The 21328-nt window shown below is 51.6% G+C and overlaps 1 protein-coding gene across 3 annotated transcripts in view; it reads right to left on the bottom strand.

The window, feature by feature from the left end:
• Nucleotides 1-16690, bottom strand: part of STK40 (serine/threonine kinase 40) — a 37010-nt gene extending 20320 nt beyond the window's left edge. The window contains exons 1-2 of one of the 3 annotated variants that reach the window (XM_031464779.2): nucleotides 16511-16690; nucleotides 12077-12141 (exon numbers count right to left, since the gene is read on the bottom strand). In XM_031464779.2, the coding sequence (XP_031320639.1) occupies nucleotides 12077-12119 (43 nt within the window). In that variant the 5' untranslated portion in view covers nucleotides 12120-12141; nucleotides 16511-16690. Of the gene's footprint in view, nucleotides 1-5039; nucleotides 5171-12076; nucleotides 12142-16510 lie in introns of those variants that run through there. The other 2 variants (XM_031464781.2, XM_064493746.1) reach the window with 2 other exon arrangements.
• Between the last annotated feature and the right edge of the window lie 4638 nt (nucleotides 16691-21328).

The following is a 21328-nucleotide window of genomic DNA, read 5'->3' as shown; positions in this document are numbered from 1 at the left end:
CAGGTTTGCCTCCCATCAAGCCCCAAATTGTTTTCAGAGCTGTGCCACGGGGGAGTAGACCCATGATTTCATCCTGGGAGTAACTAGGATCTGGTAACTCAGTCCGCCCTGACAATGCCCAGATGGAGCAGAAGCCACAGTCAGACTCTGCTGGAAGCAGATTCATTCATTCACACAAAAGCAGGAAAGAACAAAACTGCTTCTAGAAAAATCTTAAAAAGCAGGGCAGTAATGTGTCTAGAACAGTGTTCCCACTCTCTGCCTGGCTAACTTCTATGCTTCCTTCTCAATTTAAATACCACTTCCTCAGAGAAGCCTTCTCGATATTCCTACCACCAAGGGGTTGCCGTCTGTCTCACCAGGTATCCTGTAATTTTCATTAATAGCACTTTCCATTTTTGGGGATTATGTATTTATTTGTGTTTATATGTTTAATGTTTTTCGTCTAGCACCAGATTAAAAATCCCCCAAAAAGTAGAAAAAAAGAAAAAAATACATAAAACCGTTACTCCCAGTGCCTGACCCAGCAGATGCTCTACGAAGGGCTGGACGCCTTCCCTCCCAGTTGGTAATGGCTCCTAAGGCGTCAGCAGCCCTGTGCCGGAGTTGCCCTGTCCTGGGAGGTAAGCTGGTTTCATTACCATTCTGGCCCTGTTCTCCGCCTTCCTGGAGCACTAAGCCTCCCCTCTCTTCCCGGTTCCTTGGAGAGCACCACAGTGGCGTCATCCCATCTGTGTAGACGCTGCCTAGGTGCCCACGCACAGGCATAGTCTAGACTACAGTTTGCTGGGAGCAGCTGCAGCACAGACAGTGAGTGGGCTCAGCTCGACCCCACCCACCCTGCTAAGGATTCAACTCAGGCAAATGGCATGGGAATTGCTCCAAACTGTAGGCAGAAGGATGAGAGCAGACGTGCAGGGAGAGGGAAAAAATGCTGGCAAGGAAAGTGGAAGCCAGGCTGTTTCCCTTCCCGATAGCCCTTTGTGTCCTCCAGAGCTGGTGGAGGCAACGGAAGCAGGGTGCAGAGGCAGGCCTGGACACGGAAGCTGCTGTAGGCTCACTGGTAGGGTGAGCAAAGACAACCTCCCAGGGACAGACCCTCCTGTCTGCTGCCCGCTGCTGCTGCACAGGCAGGCCTGCCCCACCTTCAAATCAACCTGATGTGTCCCCCTCCAGAGACACACCTGCATATGGCCCATAGATGCTCCCACTGGGGAGGCCACTTTGAGGGATCCCGGCTTCACAGTGAGATCTGCAAGGTGGAGGTTCTGGCTGCCTGGGTCTCAGAAGGACTTGGGGCCAGGGCCCTCCAGACATGGGTCTGCAGGCTAGGGTGCAGGGCCCTGGCCCAGCCTGGCTAAGGGGCAGCCATCTACTTGGTGTCACCAGGAGCTCAGCAGTCCTGGTTTAGAAGTCTCTGGAGCTTTTAATCTGTCAACTATTTCATGTGCTATCCTCCCAAGTCAGCACCAGTTCCCTTAGAACCTGGACTCAACAGGAAGCTCAGTGAGGCAACAATGGGGGTGAGGGGTGGAGGCTGGGAAGGTGGCATCCCCACCACCTGTAGGTTGTGCTCCTTGATTTTGAAACCTGAGGTTCCCTTTGCTTGGCCCAGCCTTGGGGAGCGAGCTGTGGCCCCAGCTGTGGGCCTCAGCTAGGTGAAAGCCATCACGGCACGCCCAGAGGAGGGGATGCCAGCACTAATTGTCAGTTTGCAGATAAAGTCATCTGACCTCAAAGCTGCTGGGTGACACGAGCCCAGCTCTCCCAGAGGCGAGGAAGGCTGGCCAGCAAGCAGCACCACGTAAGGTTCTAAGGCCCAAGATGCTGAATCCAGGGCTATGGTGACAGGGTTCAGGACAGCTGAGCAGGGCATGGTTCAACACAGTGGACATACCACCAATCCCAAAAGGAGGTGGGCTGCAAAGAGAGATGGTGCTGACGCTTCCCCAGCTCAGGCTTTCCTCAGCTTTATCCAACTACAAAGCAGTGGAAGCCTGGCCAAGGCAAGGAGGGGCCCTCCACTCACACCTTGAAGCACCCTCACAGGCCTCCACACAGGTGCGCAGATGCGTGGCCCTGGGCAGCAGATAAACGTGCGCAGAGCCATCGTGAGCCCCCACACCCACGAACACGGGGGGCAGCACAGGGCCTGCCCACATGTGCAGAGAGTTCTGCACTCAGCTTTGTTCTAGGCTTCCTGCTGCACCCTTGGGTTCCTGGAGAGACGGGTGACCCTGCAAACCAAACCAGTGGTGGCAGAGTGCAAGGGCGGTTTCCTAAGGAGCAAGCAGCAGACCCTGGCCCTGTGCGCCACCTCTGTGTGTGCAATGACAACACAGCTGGTAGCCATGATTTATAAGCAGCTTCTAATGCCGGCTAAGAGTCCAAGGACTTGTCTCCACTGCAGGGTCAGGCCAAGCCAGTGCTGTCATGATTCAAGTTGTCCCTGTCAGCAGTCCCTATCCCCACCCCTATGCTTCTTGGCTCTGTCAAAACAAAACAAACAAAAAGTTCCTGAGCTGTGCTGGCCTCCATTTTCTGGACTTTACCTCTAGCAGTGTCTACCAAAGGCAAGGACGCGCCCCTCTGTCCAGCCCATTGGGCACCTGGAAGTGAACACAGGTGCTCCCACCCATCCCTGGCCTTGGTCCTATATGCCCTGCATGTGTTAAAAGGGGCGGTGTGGCTGGACCCACACCAGACTCCAAGAGGAAGGTAGAAAAGAGTCTCTGCCCACAGGACAGTAAGGAAGCAGAACAACGTGGGCAGAGCAGCGTGCCTCATCTTTTCCATGCCACAACACAGACAGAAACATCTGTACGGCACTTGAGGGTGCAGTTGGGGGCCCCTGCTGTCCTCTGCCTAGCCCAGTCACTCTTGGGATAAAAGGGTCACCCTGACTGGGAAGCTAGGAGTCAGAGAAAGGGCTCTGGAGTAAGTCAAACCCGGTTCCAAGCCCAGGAGCATCACTTAACAGTGATGAGATCTCGGACAAGGTACTTATTCTGTACCTACAAAACCCAGAGGACAGCATCCACTTTACAGGGTTGGTCTAAGGATTAAGTGAGATAACCCATGCAAAAGGGTTAGCAAGAGTACCTACTGGCATATTGCAAGCATTTGATAAATTGTGCTATTATTAGCTTAGACACAATAGCTTTGAGTTTCTCCTCCTGCACAGGAAGAAAGGGATAGTTAGGCACTGACTTGCGGGGTGGGAGCAGCAGAAGAAGGTGGGTAACCAGACTGAAGGCTTAAGAGGCCTTGAACCTGCCATCTGTCTGTTGGCCTGAGACTACAGGCTGGTGGAGAGGGGGTCAGGGGGGACTGGGAGGTGTTGGGTCTGGTGGCCAGCCTGATTGATATGTTCAACTCAGTATGGGGAGGAGAGGTGGCCTGGGGGCTGGCTGAGCTGCTGAGGAGGTAGAGGGCTGCTGGGCAGTACCAGGAATACATTCTGTAGTGGAGGGCACAGTACAGTAATTCTGTGGGTCAAGGGGAATGCCTGTTCTTTTGGGCAGAAGCACACAGCATCTCATCCTCTCACTCCATTCACTGGTTTGTAGGGGAGTGGAGGCTGGAGCACCAGCTGGTAATCTTCAACTCAAGGCACAGTAAAGTACTGTCCAGGATGATAAGGCCACCCCAAATGAGTTCTTCATCATGACTGAGTTGTGGGGGGAGCTGAACTGAGACCGAGTGCCTCTAGTCCAGGATTTCTTGGAGAGGACTGTGGGAAGGGGACAGAACACATATACTGGGCTATAAAACTTTTACTATCAAAGGACATAACTCTGGGTGTGTGCATTTGTCAAAACGACTGAACAGTACAGTTAAAAGATCTGTGAAATTCACTATGTGTAACTATACCCCAATTTTTAAAAAAGCAAGCTGCAACCTTAACCAAATGATCAAAGTTAACACCACTTAATAAAAGGACAAACTGACGTCATATTATTCCTGATATGATGCAACATCACTTAAGCTATTATTTTTTGCCAAAAATGAATAACCTGAGTCTGATCATGAAACAAACTCAAACTGAGGAACATTCAACAAAACAGGCCTATATGCTTCAAAGACATCAATGTCATAGTTACAGAAAGGCTGAAGAACTAGTCTCTATTAATGGAGACTAAAGACATGACAAATAAATGTGACAGGTGATCTTGGGGGAAAAAGTTATAAAGAAAAGGACTGGGCAATTGGCAGAATCTGAATATGGACTGGATACTGGATGATACAATGTTAAATTTCCCGAATTTAAAAACTGCATTGTGGTTATATAGGAAAATATCCTTGTGCTTAGATGCTGAAGTATTTGGAGGTGAAGGGTCATGATGTCTGTAATTTACTCTTAGGTCTGCAGAGACAGAGAAAGTCCAACCTACTACAATAGCTCCCAACACCCTGGAGGAATCTGCTGTCCAGATTCGCAGGTTCAAAAGGATTTCTTGTAGCTATATAGCTCACGGTGGCAGTACTTGGAATCTCATACTTGTTGGCTGGAGCCAGCCTGGCACCAACCGGAGTTCAGTCTTGGATGCCCCCCTTTCTTCAGACCAAACAGTGTTAAAGGAATGGGGTAAAAAAAAAAAAAAAAAAAAAAAGGTCTTTGTGCAATCTCCAGGTCTGCCACCTGGCGGCATCTTTCTGTAGCACATCTTCAAAGGGTTTCTGCACCAGCTGCAAGATGGTGGGGCACTGCCCTCCATCAGGCTACTCAGGAGGCTGCAGTAACAACTCCATCAGAAGACCCCCGCCTCAGCTGCCTGTGTAACTGGGGCTGGACAAACAGATACCAGCAGGCTGTGCTTTCTCCTCTGCTCACGGACCTAGGCCTGCAGTATCTCTGTCTCTGCTGTGGGGCCCTCCAATGTCTCCTGCGGTCTTTAGGAAGAAACTCAAACTCCTCGGTGAGCCTGGCCAGACCTAGGCTACCTCTCCAGCCTCACTGCCCTCATACGCCCCATAAATCCAGCCACATCACACGACTCACAATTCCCTGAGTGTGCTATGAACACCCTTGCCCTGACCTCCTCTCCTCAGCTGGCTGGTCCTCACTCAGTCCTCACTGGTGTCACCTTCTGCAGCAAGCCCTTTGGTCCTCCAGCTCCCAGAGCATACTGTGTCTGCTCCCATTTTGCTGTAACCGTCGGTTTATCTGTCTGATTCCAGGCTGCGGGCTCCCCTGAGGGAGCAGCCCCAGGTCACCTCTGCTTTCCTGCACCTACGCGGTGTGCAGCAAACTGCTGGATGAGAAAACGGAGAGTGCAGAACTGTTTGTTAGTACCCAGAAGGCACTAAAGTCCAAACTGGGGCAGGGGAGAGAGACCATCCAACTAGAGGTCAGGGGTTGGAGTGCGGCCCAGAAGAAAGCATGGATGGTCCCCTCAATGTCAGTAGCCAGAACCCAGGATCAGAGAGACAGGGGTAACAGCTGTAGGTAGCTGGGCTGCCATGGTGCTGGGAATAGTCTGTCCAGGAAAAAGTCCCATGTCAGAAAGGCCTGGATGCCCAGGGCAGGGTGGTTCTAGGCTGATCGCCAGGGGTTGTACTTAGACACTGTTTGCTGTGGGAGGGCAACCCCCACTCCCTGCCACAAGGAATAAAACCCATTCACAGCATGACTGCAGCATGGGACCAACCCTTCACTGGAGAAGGGACAGACCAGCCCCCATTTTGTTGAGTCCTGCAAAAAGATCTGCTTTCCTGCAGCAAGGGTGGAAGTATGCGAGGGACAGCATGGCCTGCCCCTCACACCGGTGACAGGTTCTCCAGACAATCTAGGTTTGTGGTGTGAAGGTCCTTCCACTGGTCAGAAAAATTCCTACCACTCTTGTTTCCCAGAGAAGAGACCCTCTGGCCTATCTACACATTTAGCTGACTACACCTGGAGAGAAACGATGCAACTCGAGGTGAGCAGTGTGGGTGAGCAATGTGAAATCTCAATACACCACCTAGCGAAGATGATCTGTGGGTTGGTGCTCTCCAGATCAGACCCCTCCACACTAGAGGGCTGCCCAATCCCTCGAAATTTCCCTTGGCTCCTTTTTCAGTGGTGAATTTCGGACTCGGAACCCACGTGGAAGGCCCACACCCTCACATTATAAAACTATCACAACAATTAAGTCTCGCACACAGCTTTACAGCATGCAAAGAACTTCCAAATACATGATTATAACTGATTGCCCCCATCCCCAAAACACAGCATTTTCTAGAAAAAGAGATTGAGGCTCAGAGATACTGAGAGACTTGTCCAAAGTCACCTGGTAGTTGCTGAAAGAGCTAGGTATGAACACAGGTTTTCCAACTCCAAATCCTATGTTCTTTCTACTTGACCACACTGCTTCCTCAACGGCTCCTTCTCCACCTGATGTGGCTGTGGTTCTAGGAATGCCAACCACAGACAGGGTGGTATAAGCCCCTTTCTCCCTGCTTACCTGTCAATTTCTGGAGTGGCCAGCCAGAAACTGACAGGTGAGCAGGGAGAGAGGGGCTTGTCCCTGGAGAAGGTGTTTCAGGGCCCCCGAGCAGAGTCTCTCTGGAGAAAAGGGCTGAGTCGAGGCCGGGTTACTGAGACATCCTCCTATCAGCCCACAAGGCAGCATCCCTGACCTCTTCCTGACCCAAGCCCACCGGGAGCCGCCCCCACTGCACCTCAATACTCACATGAACGTACTTCTACCAGGGCCCCAACTTCCCTACAGACCTGCTTTCCATCCACAAAGCTGCCCCAGGGAACCAAGTGTTTCAAACCATGGACTGATTACCCAAATGCCAGCTGGGAGAATAAGATGAATTTGGGGGTCAGGTAGGCCCAGGTTCAAATTTCATCTTCCGTCATGCACTAGCTTTATGACCCTGAACTAGTCACCTACCCTCCGTGGGCCTCAGTGTCCTCATCTGTAAAAGAGGTATGCTGCGCGGTCTTTGCTGGATGAAGGTGAGCATTCCCTGCTCCACGCTGAGGTAATCTCCCTGGTGACAAGGCTTTACAGGGGCAGACTTTTTAAACTATCATTTGATGGGCATCTACTGCTTGCCAGGAACTGTTTTTAGTGTTTCCACAACTTTATGAAGTAAAGATTTCCCCATTTTATTGCAAGTCTAGAGACCCTAGCCCAGAAGACTGGGCCAGAGGAGGCACCTGTGGCCTGTTCTCTTCTGTTCCTGCTAGCTGGCTGGAAGGGGCTCTGTGTGAGGGCTTTTCCTTTGAGTTTGAATGACAGCCTTCCCTGAAGTGGGCAGGAACCCTCTCCCTGGGAGCCAGAAGGCTACAAGCAATCTCCCTGGGAAGAACCTGCTGGAAGCCATTTGCTTCCCTGCTCAGGATGGATGCTAGGGGGTGGGGAGGTGGATTAGTAATCCTCGGTTTCAGTCAGGACTCCCTGATGACAAAGATTCATGCCTGTGCTGTCATCTCCACAGTTCCAAAACAGAGTGATGATTTTGTTCATTTTAAAAATACAAGATATGTATAGCTCCAATCTGTCAGGAATACATAACATCACATCATTCTCCAAACGCTGTGCTTTACTGTCTCGGGGGAACAGGGGAACTGGCTGCTACTAACCAGAGCTCCTCCCTTGCACAGGGCAAACCCCACCCCCTAAAGGCCACTCTGCTGGGTGTGTGGGAGAGTACCTGCAGCCGCCAGAGAGGAAGTGACTCAGCCAAGTGGGAAGTGGGAGGGGCGGTCACAACGAGGGCCCTGTGACCAGCCTGCTCCCCCTCAGCACATCCGCACCAGACCCGTCCTCTGTCGCCACCTGTCCTGGGCAGGACTACAGCATGCTGAGCACAGCAGTTTTGGGGGCCCACAGGGGTCTGAAGACCCCGCTGCTCACAGGGAGCCGTGTCTGCAGCTCTGAGGTCCAGCTCTAGTCTCCTCCAGGAGACACACACAAGGAGATTACATAATCAGTGATGTCCCTCTCCACCCCCCTGCCTTGAGCAAGTCCCCACTGGGCTCCTCTGCGGCCTCCATGAAGGTGGGGGGAGGGGGGAAGAGACTGGAGGCTGAGGGCCCCTGGCTGGGAGGATGTGTCCCACAGTGATGCCGGGAGAAGAGGCTCTAGAGCTGTGTACACAGAGGTGGACCTGCAGGCCCCTCTGGGGAAAAGATAAATGGAGTGAGAAACCAGTCCCTGTGGACGGGGCAAAGGGCTGCACCAGCAGTCTTTCTGAGAGCCATCAGAGCAGAATCCAGGGCAGCATCACCAGCCCTGCCACCAGCTCACCCCTCCCAAGGGCCTCCGGAAGCAGCTGATGTGACAACAACTAATCTGTCACTGTGTGGCTGTTGGAAGACGAAGGGACAGACTTAACAGCTCTTTCTCGGGCCGAGCTGCCCTAGTATCTCCTATCTAGAGAAGCAGCCAGAGGAAGCCGCCAAGCACACTGGCTGGGAGACATTCCTGGTGGCCCTTTGGCTCTGTGGGGGGGAGGGCCCTTCTGTCATGCGCAGTGACAGCAGACGGAGTCACTGACAGCCCTCCCTGGTCATGCCACTCTGCCCTGCAACCAGGGAACCCTGCCTCAGCTCAAACCATAAGCTGCTGCTTTGTTCAGTGGGAACAAGGCCTGCCACGGAGTCCCACATGGGGTTCAGGTCCTTGGCTCCCACGATGGCCCAAATCAGGCAAGGAGAAAGTAGCAAGTGACTGAAGAAGGGCTGGCTGAGTCTGAGAGCACCTCTGTGTCCTGGACACGTGTGTGACCTGGACCTGTGTTTCTCTGCTCCAGTCTCCCCACCTTGAGGAGAGGGACAGTGCACAGGGTTCCCTGAGGACTGTGGGGAGCCAGTGTGTGGGAGGCACCAGGCAAATGTTATGTTTCCTTCCTTCCACCCCAGATTTCCAGAGCAACAGACGGGAAAGCCCAGGTGCATGTTATTCTCTCTCTTTATACTGTTTTTAACAGCAAAAGTCACTACAATCATCCTGTGAGAAAGGCAATCTGGACTGGGGCCAGCAAACTGCCTTTCTTTAACTTCCTCTATCAAAAATTCAATTCAATTCAATTTTACAGCCTTGCGAATGAACAGTAAAGTTCATTTTCTGCAGTTTTACCAAATGCTGCTGGCAGTGGCTGCTCGGAAGGGCAAGATTACAGAAGGCAGGCAGACAGCATGCTCTGCCATCAGAGTGCCGCTCAGACAAGTGGACCTACACAAGGGCCTCGTCTGCTCTGAGCCGCTGAGGACAGCCACCGCCACCCCTGGCACACACTGTCCGTGTGTCAGTGAGAGCAGGCTCATCGCCTGTCTGCTTGCCTGTGTCTCCCCAGAGGGTGGGCTCCTGGGGGTGGGGCCTGGGGCCTTGACTACTTCTGGATCCCCTGCACAGGCCCAACAGGTGTGCAGAAGACATGGTGAGACCACAGCCAACAAAGCAGAAGGAAATGCACCAGCCCCGGGCCTAGCACTTCCAGCTCCAGGTCATCTTCCAGGTCCACTCACACAAGTTCACGAAGATCAATGTGCTCAACAAGGGTCCCTGGAGAGTGCTGGGTAGCAGCAAAAAAACACAAAGACAAAACCACAAAAATCAAAACACACACACCCACACACACTGCCCCCAGACAGGAAACAATCTAAGTGTCCACCGAGAGAGGACTGGTTTACTCGGTCATGGGCCATCCAGACAGGGGAATACTACACAGCCTTTAAGAGCAGGCCCACACCTGCTGATAGACAAAGATGCCTATAACACATTACATTAAAAAAAAAAAAAAAAGCAAACTGCAGTACTATTTGTATAATATGATCTCATTTGGGTTAAAAAAAAAGATTATATACACTCTTGAATATGCAGAGGAAGTTACCAGAAGAAACATAACAGTGAATACCTCCAGGTGGTAGAATTAAAACCCCAAGGAGATGGAGAATTTTATTTTATATTCTTCTGTATTGTTAACTAATTTTTACTGTAGGTTACTAAAACAATAATTTTTAAAAATCTAAAAAATTTCTGAACCCATTATCATTAAGAGTGGTAACGGAATCAGGGGAGGCTGGGTCTTAGAGAAGGCACCCTTGAGGGAGTGCGGCACGGGAACAGGTGTGTGAGAGTAAGTGCCCCAGATGTGCGGGCCTGCGTGCTGATGCAAGGCTGCATCCAGAGAGTGGGGGCGGAGGGACCCACTCCAGGTATGCTTAAGCTCTCCCAGATAATTTGCAAACCTGCTTATAAGGAACTTCCTGATCGCTACCTGGTTTCCAAAAGGGCTAGAAAGACCACTAACCTGTTCAACCAGAGATCTGGAAGCTGGTTCATGATGCCTCTTCCAGGACAGAGACCCACCAGCAAAGAGCTCACCTGGGCCTCACCAGAGCCGGCCCCCGGGGACCTGACTACAGACCAGGAACCAGGCCGAACCTGGCACAGACAATAATACTTGTGTCTAATCCTCATTACTACTTTCAGAACAAGGAGCAGTAAGTCCACTTTGCAGGGAAGGAAACTAGGGTTGGAGATGGAAAGTGATTTGTCTAAGGTCACTCAGCTAGCAAGTGGAAAAACTGGGTTCGGAGGCCAGGTCTGATTTGAACCTTAAGTGCTGGGTGACATGGTTGAAAGTCTCCTTACCCACTACTCACAGGATAGGAGGGGAGGGACTTGCCTCCAGGCAGTGGCAATTTCCATTCTTCTGGCAAAGAAGAGACTGCTTTAGCTTTGTCCAGGTCCCTTCCAGCTCTACCGCTTTATGAGTCCAAGATTCCAAGTGAGCTGGGCTCCCTGGGGCCAGAGCCTGGCCAGGATGGGGGAATGGGACAGCATGGGTTCTAGGGTCACACAAGTGTGGGCTGGAAATTCAGCTCAGCCCTTGCTGGCTGAGTAACAGGGGACAGGTTACTTAACCCTGCTGTGCCTGGGGTTTCTCTGTAAAACAGAGACAACTCCTTCCTTAGATTGAAAGAAGGATTCAATACACATCATAGAGTACTTAGCAAAGGAACTGGAAGGTGGTGGGGAACCTTCTGCTACGGCTGGTTCCCTTCCTGTTCCTTCAGGAGGGAACACCTTGGGAGGGGAGTCGGAAGAGAACATACCCCACGGAAGTCACCCCAAACACAGTAATGCCAGGGGCTCCACGTCTACTGCAAAAAAGGGGCAGGACTCTTGCTCTCTAGAGGTGGTGATGCCAGCAGTGGGGTTTCGAAAGCCGCACAGAATTTTGGGCTATGCCAGACCTACGGTCTCCCAAGGGGCTGAGCCTCTCCCTAAAGGTACCTGCTACCCCTTATCATCTAACCTTAACCTCAAACCAGCTCTGCCCTAAATCCAAAGACAAGTGACAGGCACACCAGCCCTGCCCTTGCTAACTCCCACAACAATGTCCAGGCCACTTTCTCTTCCTTCTAGACCGTTGGGTCACAGATCCTTGGGGCTAGTGATCCTGTCTGCCTCTTTTGACAAGTAGGTGATGGTCTGTAAAGCGATGTAGAGGGGGCAGTTTCCTTCTAAATGATGACAATCTTTCCCAGTTTGCTTCAGTGCTTTCCATCAACTGGAGTGTCTCTGAAATCATCAGACCTGTAGACTGCTGTCCTGTGTAAGCGCTAGGGAGCCTGCACTCACAACAACCAGAGGAGGATGGCCACCACTGGGGGTCTCAGTGCCCTTGCAAGAGGGACACCAACTGTGGAAGAGTACCGATCCTTGCTGGGGGAAAGTCAGGCTGCTTTAGTTCATTAAAAGGGGGCCTAGAAATTACCTTAAAGATAACAAAAATAAAAGGTATTCTTTGAAGCAGCAACTCTTCTTGGCATCTATCCTTACCTAAGGTGGGCAAAATCATACGTATGCAGAGAGTCACTCCAGCTTTGCTTGGAGAGCAAAAGGCAGAGAATAATCTAATTATTACTAGTTTGTTGAATAAATTACACAGTGATGACACAATATTGCCAAAAATGACCCAGACTTGCATGAGACAAAGTGGAACCATCTCTAAGATTATAAGTAAATCGAAGGAAGCAACACCATCCCCTCAAATCTTGATTACAGATCCTGAGAGGAGATGCAGGGAAGCTGTGGGCCCGGAGCCACCTCCAAGGTGACAGTCTCACCTGAGCAGGTGGAGGAGGAAGAAATGCTCCTGTTCCAGGTCATTCTCTCTTCTACCTTCTTTACACTACAAATGCAAGCACAAATCCTGTGGAAATCTCCCCGATTCCAAAGGGCCTGTTTGCAGCCCTCTCCACAGCCCAATCCCATTCAGGTCTAGCTCTGTACTCCTGTAGAGTTCAGGGAGATGGGTGCATGCAGGCAGCCCCCACTCAGTTCCCTGATGTTTCTGAGTGAGTCCGGGGCAGCCTGTGGCAGACATCTCTCCTTCCTGAGAAGAGGGACTGAGTCTGCTGAGTCAGTAAATCCAATCTCAAGTCTCTTTCTAGGTAAGATCTCCAGGGAGCACTGGGAATGCCATCTCTCCCCTGAGGGTACGCTGCTGTCCAGGACCCCATCACTTGCTGAATCAGTGTGGATAGCATCAGACCGAAGGGCTGCCCTTTAGGGCCATGTGAAGGCTGAAGCAGTCATAGGAGTTCTGCAGACTCAGCCACTTGAGTTTCTGAAACACTGAAGAAGTTCACCTCCCTGAGCAAATCTGGACATATGGAAGATAAAGGAAGGGAAGCTGACCTTTTCCCAGGGGCTGACTCAGGCAAAACCAGAGAGAGGCCTGGCCCAAAGCCGGACAGAGTGCCACCGGCTTTACCACTGATCCTCTCCCATGAGAGAGCTTCCCGAATGGAGCTGGTGGATTTCACTGGCCATTATTTTCTGCCGTCTCCATCTCTGCACTGTCATTTTCTCTATCAGCCAAATCAGGAATCTCAGGGTCACCTGCTATCAATTTTCCTCCCTCCATCATCACTTCCAGTCTAGCTGATTCCCTCCCCCACGGTTCTGATCTCTGCCCTTCCTCTGCATCCCAACTGCCTCTGCCCTGACCCAGGCCCCCACCAGCCCTTACTTTCATTACTGCAAAAGCTTCCTACAGAGACTCCAGTCTTGTTCTCTCCCCAGTCCATCCTTTACCTACAGCCAAAGGGCTCCTGGGAAGATGCAAGTTTAATGGTACTTCCTCCACTTAAAACAAATCAGCCATCACCAACAGAATAAGAAGTTCAAGCATCTTAGCACTGATGCCTACCTCTCTGGCACTTCCTGAAGCCGGGTCCTTACATGCTCTGTGCTAGAACCTCTCATGGTGCCTAAAGTGCACACACACCAGCCCGCGTCCACACCTAGGCACTGCTGCTCCCTGCCTGGAGTGCTTCATGAGCCCTCAGAAAAAGTCTATTTACCCTTCAAGATTCAGTTCATTCACCAAGATCCAGTTTAAGTTCTGTGGGCTCTCCAAAGTTCTCCCCAGTTGCCTCCTCATCCCCCAGGGGAATCACTCCTTCCTCTCTGCCCTGACTACATGCTGCAGACTTCCTCTATGCACGTGTCAAATGGTGAGGAGCCTGACTGATCCCTGTTAGATCACAAGCTCCTCTAGGGCAGGGCCTGCCTCTCCATTCTCCTTCTGTGCCTGGGACCCAGCACATCCCCAGCCATATATGGGGGTTCACGTGTGTGGAACTGGGGTTCTGCATTTTAAGCCACCACACACATCGATGTGTGCTTCCAGATGGTGCTAAGTCAGATACTAGGCTAGGATCACTAATAGGGACACACATGGAAGAAATTCTATATATGTTTTCTCCCATCTATAGTTAAAAATACGATGTTTTTCTCAGCTGTTCTACTTCTATTTTTAAAAACGTTTCTTTTAAAGAGCCGAGCTGAATCATCTGCATGGTGCCCATACACACTGGGTAAGCTCCCCATAGATTTCTTTTTTGGAGAGAATACAATAAAATTCTGTAATCTTGTGACCCGTCAGGACACTTCTGACAGCTCAATGGGACACAGTTTTAGTTGCCACTAACTGCTTCAACTAATTCTTAGAAGTTCTTTCCTGCAGCCTGTGACAGCAGCTAACACTTAGCAAGCATTTCTTACTCAGTGTGTGCTAAATGCCCAGCCTGCAACATCTGACTTAATCCTCACAAGTGCCCCACTAGGGAGGGGTCTTACTGCCCCCATTTTACAGATGAGAAAGCTGGCCATGGAGAGACTAAGTTACCTCCAGTGACCAGCAGGGCTCGGATTAGAACCGAGATTCTGTCTGAGAGCAGAGCCAACTAGGCTCTTAACCACTACAATCGGCTGCCTTCTCAAAAGGTCAAATTAAAGGCACAAGGGAGTAAGTGCGGCAGCCCTTGACAACTGACCTGAGAGGACAGCCTCACCACCTCAGCTGCCCGGGCAGCCCGTAATCTCGGGAAGAGAGGGGCATGTGTGCCAGGCACTTCTGGGCTAGGCAGGGAAGCCCAGGGCAGTGCAGGGAGCGCGTCACCTGCCACCAGTGGCATCCAGTGATCCTTCAGGTACCACCCCAGCACCAACTTTCCTCAGAGCCTGCGGTGGCCTCTGAAGGGGTTTCCAGTCCTTTAGTCTCTCCTCTCCTCTCCCCTCCCTTGTCTGCTGAGGCTCCAGAGAGAGCACTCTAAAACACATATCCAATCATGGAACACTTGTGCTTGAAACCTTTCCACGGCTCCCCACTGCCCTTGTTACAAAGTCCCAAATTGGTCATGTGGTATTCTCTGGTCCACCAGCACTGCTTTACCTGGCACCATGTTCACTTTCATATCATCATACTGAACAATAGGACGTTTCTGGAATAAACTCTGAGTTTACAAGTTCTCTCAGTAGCACACAAGACCCCTTCATTCTTACCTGGCTGAACCTTCCCATCCTTTTAGATGCAGCTCCAGCATCATCACTTTTGCCAAGCCTCCCCAAAATCTTCCCCCCAACTCAGGCTGAGCTAGAAGATTCTTCACTGGGCTCCTACAGCCCTCTATTTCTGCTGCTACTAGCTTTTTTAGACTATGTTTCAACAATTCATTTACAGGTCAGTCTCCCTTAACCAGACCATGAGCTTCTTGACATAAGAATAATAGCTAACATTTACTGAACTCTTATTATGTGGCGGACATTGCTCTACGTGTTTTATGTGTATTAACTTTTTTGAATCTTCATAACAACTCTACGTTATACCCCCAATATATAGCTGAGAACACTGAGGCACAGAGATGTTAAGCAATGTGTCCAAGGTCACACAGCTATAAAGCTGCAGATCTAGAATTTTAACTTAGGAAGTCTCGTTCCAAAGCCCACTTTTAATTTTTTAAGTGGCAGTTTCTTTTTTTAGTTATTATTTATTTATGGGGGGAGGTAATTAGACTCATTTATTTATTTAGTTATTTTGATGTAGGTAGTGGGGATTGAACCCAGGACCTTGTGCATGCTAAGCACACACTCTATCAACTGAACAATACCTCCCCCGCATAGCCTATTCTTTACCTCCATAATATAGGGTACCTGCCCATCCAGGGAAAGACAGTGTTGCTGTCATGTGGGGAATCAATGAATCAATGAATGAATGAGGGCAATCTCCAGACTGCCCAGATCTAAGGGACACACAACTGGCACAGCAGGGCCATTAAGGAGCACTGGTGCAGCTCACAAGCACTGTTCAAGAAGATTCTTCTAGCCTTACAATCATATACCCGGCTCTTCCTTATCTCAGGCAAAGCTAAACCAAGAGGGAAAGTGCCCAGCCCAGAGTGACTACCCTCTTCTTCATTGCTCTTAAAATCAAGCAAAGCCAACCGGTTTCCTCCTGTGACTTAATACAGAACAAAGTCTACCCTGCCAGCGAAGGCGGTTGTCATCTCTTCCTTCCGCCAACAAACGGGCATCACATCTAGGGAACGGGGGTGACAGGCGTCAGAAATCCCAGTGCCCCTACCTACTTGTTGGAAGGTGAGGCCAAGTGGTGTGGGAATGGGCGGGATTGACAGGGCACGGCAGGTGAAAGAGTGACCATGGCAGCAGGCTCTCTCCTTGGAAAAGGCCGGCCAAACATAGCACCGGCAAGTAGCTCTGACCGCACCTGAACGCCGCCCGGGATTCCAAAATTCCCTAGCAGCGATGGTGCCCGCGCCAATGGGTGAGGGCTCCTGAAGGAAGCCCTGGCTGGTCCTACCTGGGGACTCATTCCAACTTTCAAGTCACTCGCAGGATCTGAAGGGCAGCATGGAGAGGCAGAGGGTGCCTCCTAGGAAAAACCTGGCTGGTTCAAATCCAGTGCCTACACTTTCTGGCCGACTGACTCCAGGGAAAGCTGGCAGTGCCGCTTCCTAGGGCTGCAGTGGGACAGAGGCTCCCGGCAGCCCCCCGGTACCCAGCTCGCACAGCCCCCGCCCCCGCCGCCCGGTAGGGACAGACCCTAGCGGAGGACAGCCATTCGCTATTACCATTTCGGTTGCAGCCAGACGGCCTCAGGCTGTCACTCGGGTCCCCGCGCCACAGCAGCTGAGGCCCGCCCGGCCAATCCGCACCCCCCGCCCGGCTCCCCGCTCCCGGACCCGCGCCCTCACCTTCCCCCGGTGCTTAGCGCTGTTCGCCCATAGTCCGTGGCCCGGAGCCGGGGCTGCTCGGCACTCCGTCCCGGGGGGCCGGGGCCGGGGGCGTGGGAGCCGCTCACCGCCGCCTCCCAGCGCAGCAGCTCGAGCAGCCGCCGCCGCCGCGGCCGCCACCTCCCTCCATGGCTGCGGCGCCGCCACCTGACAACGGAAGTGACGCACCGTCCCCTCCTCCCGGTCGGAGCCGCAGCCCCGCCCCTCGCCCGAGTCTCCAGCTCACGGCGTAGGGATTGGGTGCCATCTTAACGATGGGCGGAAGCCTTCAGGCAAAAGGCCGGAATCCAGTTGAGGATTGGTTCAGAGTGGGGCACGGGCCAAAACCCGGGAGACGATTGGAGACCGAAACTCTAAGGGGCGGTACTTACCGCTTATCTACGCCTGCAGTGAGGCTGGACGGGAGGCACCGCCCCCGCCCTGACTCCACTGAACCTCGCGTGCCCTACACTCGCCCTCCCGGGTCTGGAGACGTCTCTAACAGTTGCAAGATTGGCCAGCTGTAGTATATTTATCAGAAAAGTGGTTCTTCCTTGACACCCATTTCTCGGTTTCTGGCGCTCTGTGTGGAGAAGGCTGCCGTGAGGCTCAATCAGAGACAGGAATTCCTGTCGCAGCCCTCACAATTCATTTCCCTCTGGGCCCCTCGCTTTTGTAGAAACTCCACTTCAATCTGAAGATCTCTGGAGTCTCGACCAGGGAGGTTCACAGTGAAGAGTTCTATTAACGATTCCAGTCACCTAACCTCAGCCCCTCCTGCTGCAGTTTCGGTCTCTTTCCTCCTCCTCCTCCTCCAGCAACCACGCCCTCCGTGAATCAGCTTCTTGCACCAGCAGATGAGCCCTTTAAAGGGATTGCATCAGGCTGGTGACTCACTGGGGCCCTCTGAGGGCCTGGCTTCCCTCCGCTGGCATGCAGAAGCAGCCAGAAGGGCTCCGTGGCAGCAGCATCAGCGACCATGGTCCCACTCTTTTGTCTCCGAGATGTGAGCCAGGGTACTTGATGCAGATGACTATCTAACTCCTGGGTGTCTTTCCAGCTGTCCCGTGTCATTGTGTATTCATCTGTGAGCACAAGTGTCCAAGCCTGTGTGCACTGCTGGGTTTTCCTAGGGTGTGTGGCCAGGTTCTTATATGTATGCGGGCATTTGTCATCCCTACACAGGCAGTGCCAGGACGTGAGAGTTGGTGTAAGTCTGGTTGCCTCCTCCTGTGTCCATCTCTTTCTGTCTCCCAATGCCTGGCACACACTGAGCTGATAGGGCTAACAACAGTAATGGAAACAGCTCCCACTATTATGTCACACACTGTGTTAAGCACGTGTGAGACATCAGTGTCAAGGAGTCTGTTTACAGATGGAGAAGCTAGAGCTTTTGAGAAGGGAAGTGACTTGTCCAAAAACACACAGCTAATAATGGCAGGGCTGGGATTTGAACCAAGTTTGGCAGATTCCAAAAAGGTTGGATTTGAGCCCTTGCTGTGTCCCTTATAAGCTGAGTGGCTATGCACAAGCTCCCTAACCTTCCCCATCTGTCAAAATAGGGTAATGCTTTGTGGGATCACTGGAAGGATTCAGTGAGTTTGGAAAAAGCTTCTCAAGGGACCTGGTAAAGAAGAGTGCCAGTTCTTGTCTCAGCTACCGAGCTTCAATGCAGTGGAGGACCAAATGTCAGGCACAAAGAAGCTGGGCCCAGCCCACCAGGCTCCTCTTTCTGACAAAGGGAAAAGCCTAGGGATTCCGGAAGCCCTGACTCTGACATGAATGAGTGTTGGGTTTTCCAGAGCTCTAATTATCAGCTAGATGAATCACCTGGAGCTGACACCATCATCCCCACCCCCAGGAGACTCTCAGCTGATTCAAAATATAGAATTTTAACAAAGAGGAGGAGGAGGAAAAGCAAAAGGGGAGGAGGAGAGGTAATGAATAGAAAGGAAAGGTGCCAGCCAAAGGAAATGAAAAACTGTTGCCAGGACACCAGCATGAGGAGACCACTATGCCACACACACACACACACTGACATACTCTCCTGCGGGCTCTCCAACTCTGGGCTCACTGGCAGACGGCGCTGCCACAACAAAGTGACGCCTGTCACAACAGCATGAGATGGCTTCTTGACGAGGTACAGGCAGATGTGCCTGTTACAGGAGATAAGACCTTCAACCCCAGGGAGTTTCCTCAGGCTTTTGAAACTCAGCAAACCCTTCCTACTGGCTGGCTTCTGGCTTCTCTTTGTGGCTAAGCCTTTAGGCCCAAGTTCTGAGTGCCAGGCTCACACCTGGTGGCTGGGTACCACCACTGAGGTGAGGAGAGGCACTGTCCTCAGTGTCAGGAGCGCTGGGAGGCAGAATAGTGTAGTGGAGTTGTGGCAGTCATGGAGTTTGAGGCATACAGACCTGAGTTCAAATGCCCGCCCTGCTGTTCACTGGCTCTTCAACCTTGAGCAAGTCACTTAACCTCTCTGGGCCTGTTTGCTCAACTGTAAAATGGGGCTACTAATACATACCTCCAGGGTCGTTGTAATGATGAAATGAGATGATTCTCTCATTCCATAAAGATTTATGAAGTGCCTGCTATGTGCAGAGTCTGAGCTGGATGCTGGAGATCCAGTGGGACCAAAAAGACCCCAGCTCTGCCTCCTGGAGCACGTAGAGCCCCTGACACAGGGCCTGGAATGCACTGAGGTTCAACAAGCGGTAGCTATTTATGATGACCATCTTGGCATCCTGCCATTACCTTAATCATGGGACCTGGGGAAAGCCCCTCCCCTTCCCCCTGGAAAATGGCCTCAGTTTACTCAACTGTCAAATGGCAGAGTTGAACTGGATCAGTGGTTCTCAATCTTCTCACCTTCAAGGTTTCTTTTAGTAATTTCTGTCCACATGAGCCTCACATCTGGTAGGATTTTGTCTCCTGTACAACCTGCATCGAATCATTTCCTTTTTATTGATTATAACCTTGTATTGGAGCCATTAGAGCTTGGATCAGGAAGAACAAGCCAGTGTGACCACCACGCTGTTGGTATAACTCCAGCCTGAAGCAGATACCAAGCCAGCTTGGTTAACCTTCACCACATACCATGTGCTGTTTCTCTGGGTCCTTCTGGAACACTGATAATTACTCAAGGGATGCCTGCTGCCCTCAGGGACCCTTTGGCTGGGGATGCCAGACCGGAACTCACTGAACCGGACATTCTCCTTCAGTCCCAACCAGCTGAGAGCTGGAGAGGCCACATCACTTGTGTGGCCTCCAGGGAGATCTGAACTTCAAGCCGCAGGCCCACTCAGCTCTCCTCAGAGCTCAGGTGGGCTCCTCCCCCAGATTAGAGAGACCTTTGTACTTTCCTCTCCAGGACCCTGAGGGGAGGGAGGGGGCGTGATGTACCACCTGAGCACTCAGGGTTCCTGGGGGCGGTCGGCAACTGGGACCCCACACTGGTGTGTGTGTGGGCGTGAACAGAGGCACAGCCATGAGTGGCACAAAACCCAAACTCCGATGGGATGGGGACATTGTGAAATACATTTTTCATCTTTTCCTTGGTGTCCCTTGGCCTTTCCCTCACACAGATAGTTAGGTTACTCTGCCTTCATTATGCCAGGAAACAAATGATACGACAGAATACAGAGTCCATTTTTAGCTTCTGAATTCCCAAAGCCTCGCCTTCAGGGAGGAATGGAAAGAGCATCTGATTTAGAGAGTACAGATACAGATTTAGAGAAGGGGGATCTGGGGACTGAGACTGGAGGGGTGTCCCTGTGAAGAGAGACGTGTCGCCGCAGCCTCCAAGCAGAGGGGATCAGCTGGCTCTCAGGGACGGAAAATTCCTTCTCCTGATGGAGCGCCAGCAAATAACAAAACCCTCTGAAGAAACAGCTGTGTGTTGCACTGGCACAAACAGGGCCTAACTAACTCAAGACCCTAAGAATTTCCTGGGCCTGACTGGCCTGGAAAAAGCAGAGTAAGAATCTGAACACTGATGGGGGCCGGGTTCCACTTGGAGGGGATCTCAAGAGGTCTGCTGGTGAGGGAGGAGCAACTCAGCAGCCACCCGAGTGGGCCAATGACAGAAGACCAGGACAAAACGAAGACATCTCAGTGGACGCCAGTGTGACTGGACCAGACACCACCAGATCACACTGCCCTTCCCATGCTTGGGGACCTTGAAAGAAGTGTCCTAGAATTCAACCAATTCTGAGGGAAGTGGTGGGGAACTTTGAATTGACTACAATTATGTTTCTGCCACTCTGGCTGAGTGAGGCAAAATGTGAATTCAGTTGAGTTAGAGAAAATTCAAGTTATATTTCTTACACACCAGAAATTGGAATGAGCCACACTCCTTACCCACAAGGCCTCATGTCATTGCCTCACCCCCTCCCATCTCTCCTGCCTCATCTGCTCCTCTCCCCCATCAATAGTCATAATGGTGCTGTTATTTCCCCCAAGCCCCAAGCTTTCCTGCCTCAGGACCTTTGCACCGGCAGTTTCTTCTGCCTTCCTTTGGCTCTTTAAATGGCAGGCTCTTTCTCAGTTTACTTTCACTTCTTCAGACCACATTTTCTGAAATAAAACTGCCTCTCTATTCTCTCAAAGTGCCCTGTTTATTTCCTTCACGACAACTACATTTTTACTTTTGTTCGTCTCCCCCTCTAAAATGTCGGCTCCCTAAGAGCAGGACCGCAGTCCCTCTAGATGTTCCCTCAGTAGCTAGCGCTGTGACTTCAATTACTTGTGGAATGACCTGTGGCAGTTATGGAATTCCTGGCTTGCCAAAGGCTGAGCTCC

Source organism: Camelus dromedarius, chromosome 14 (genome assembly GCF_036321535.1).
Source record: "Camelus dromedarius isolate mCamDro1 chromosome 14, mCamDro1.pat, whole genome shotgun sequence".
Taxonomy (NCBI): Eukaryota; Metazoa; Chordata; class Mammalia; order Artiodactyla; family Camelidae; genus Camelus; species Camelus dromedarius.
Note: the sequence above shows the minus strand (reverse complement) of the source record. Positions and strands in the feature narration are given on the sequence as shown.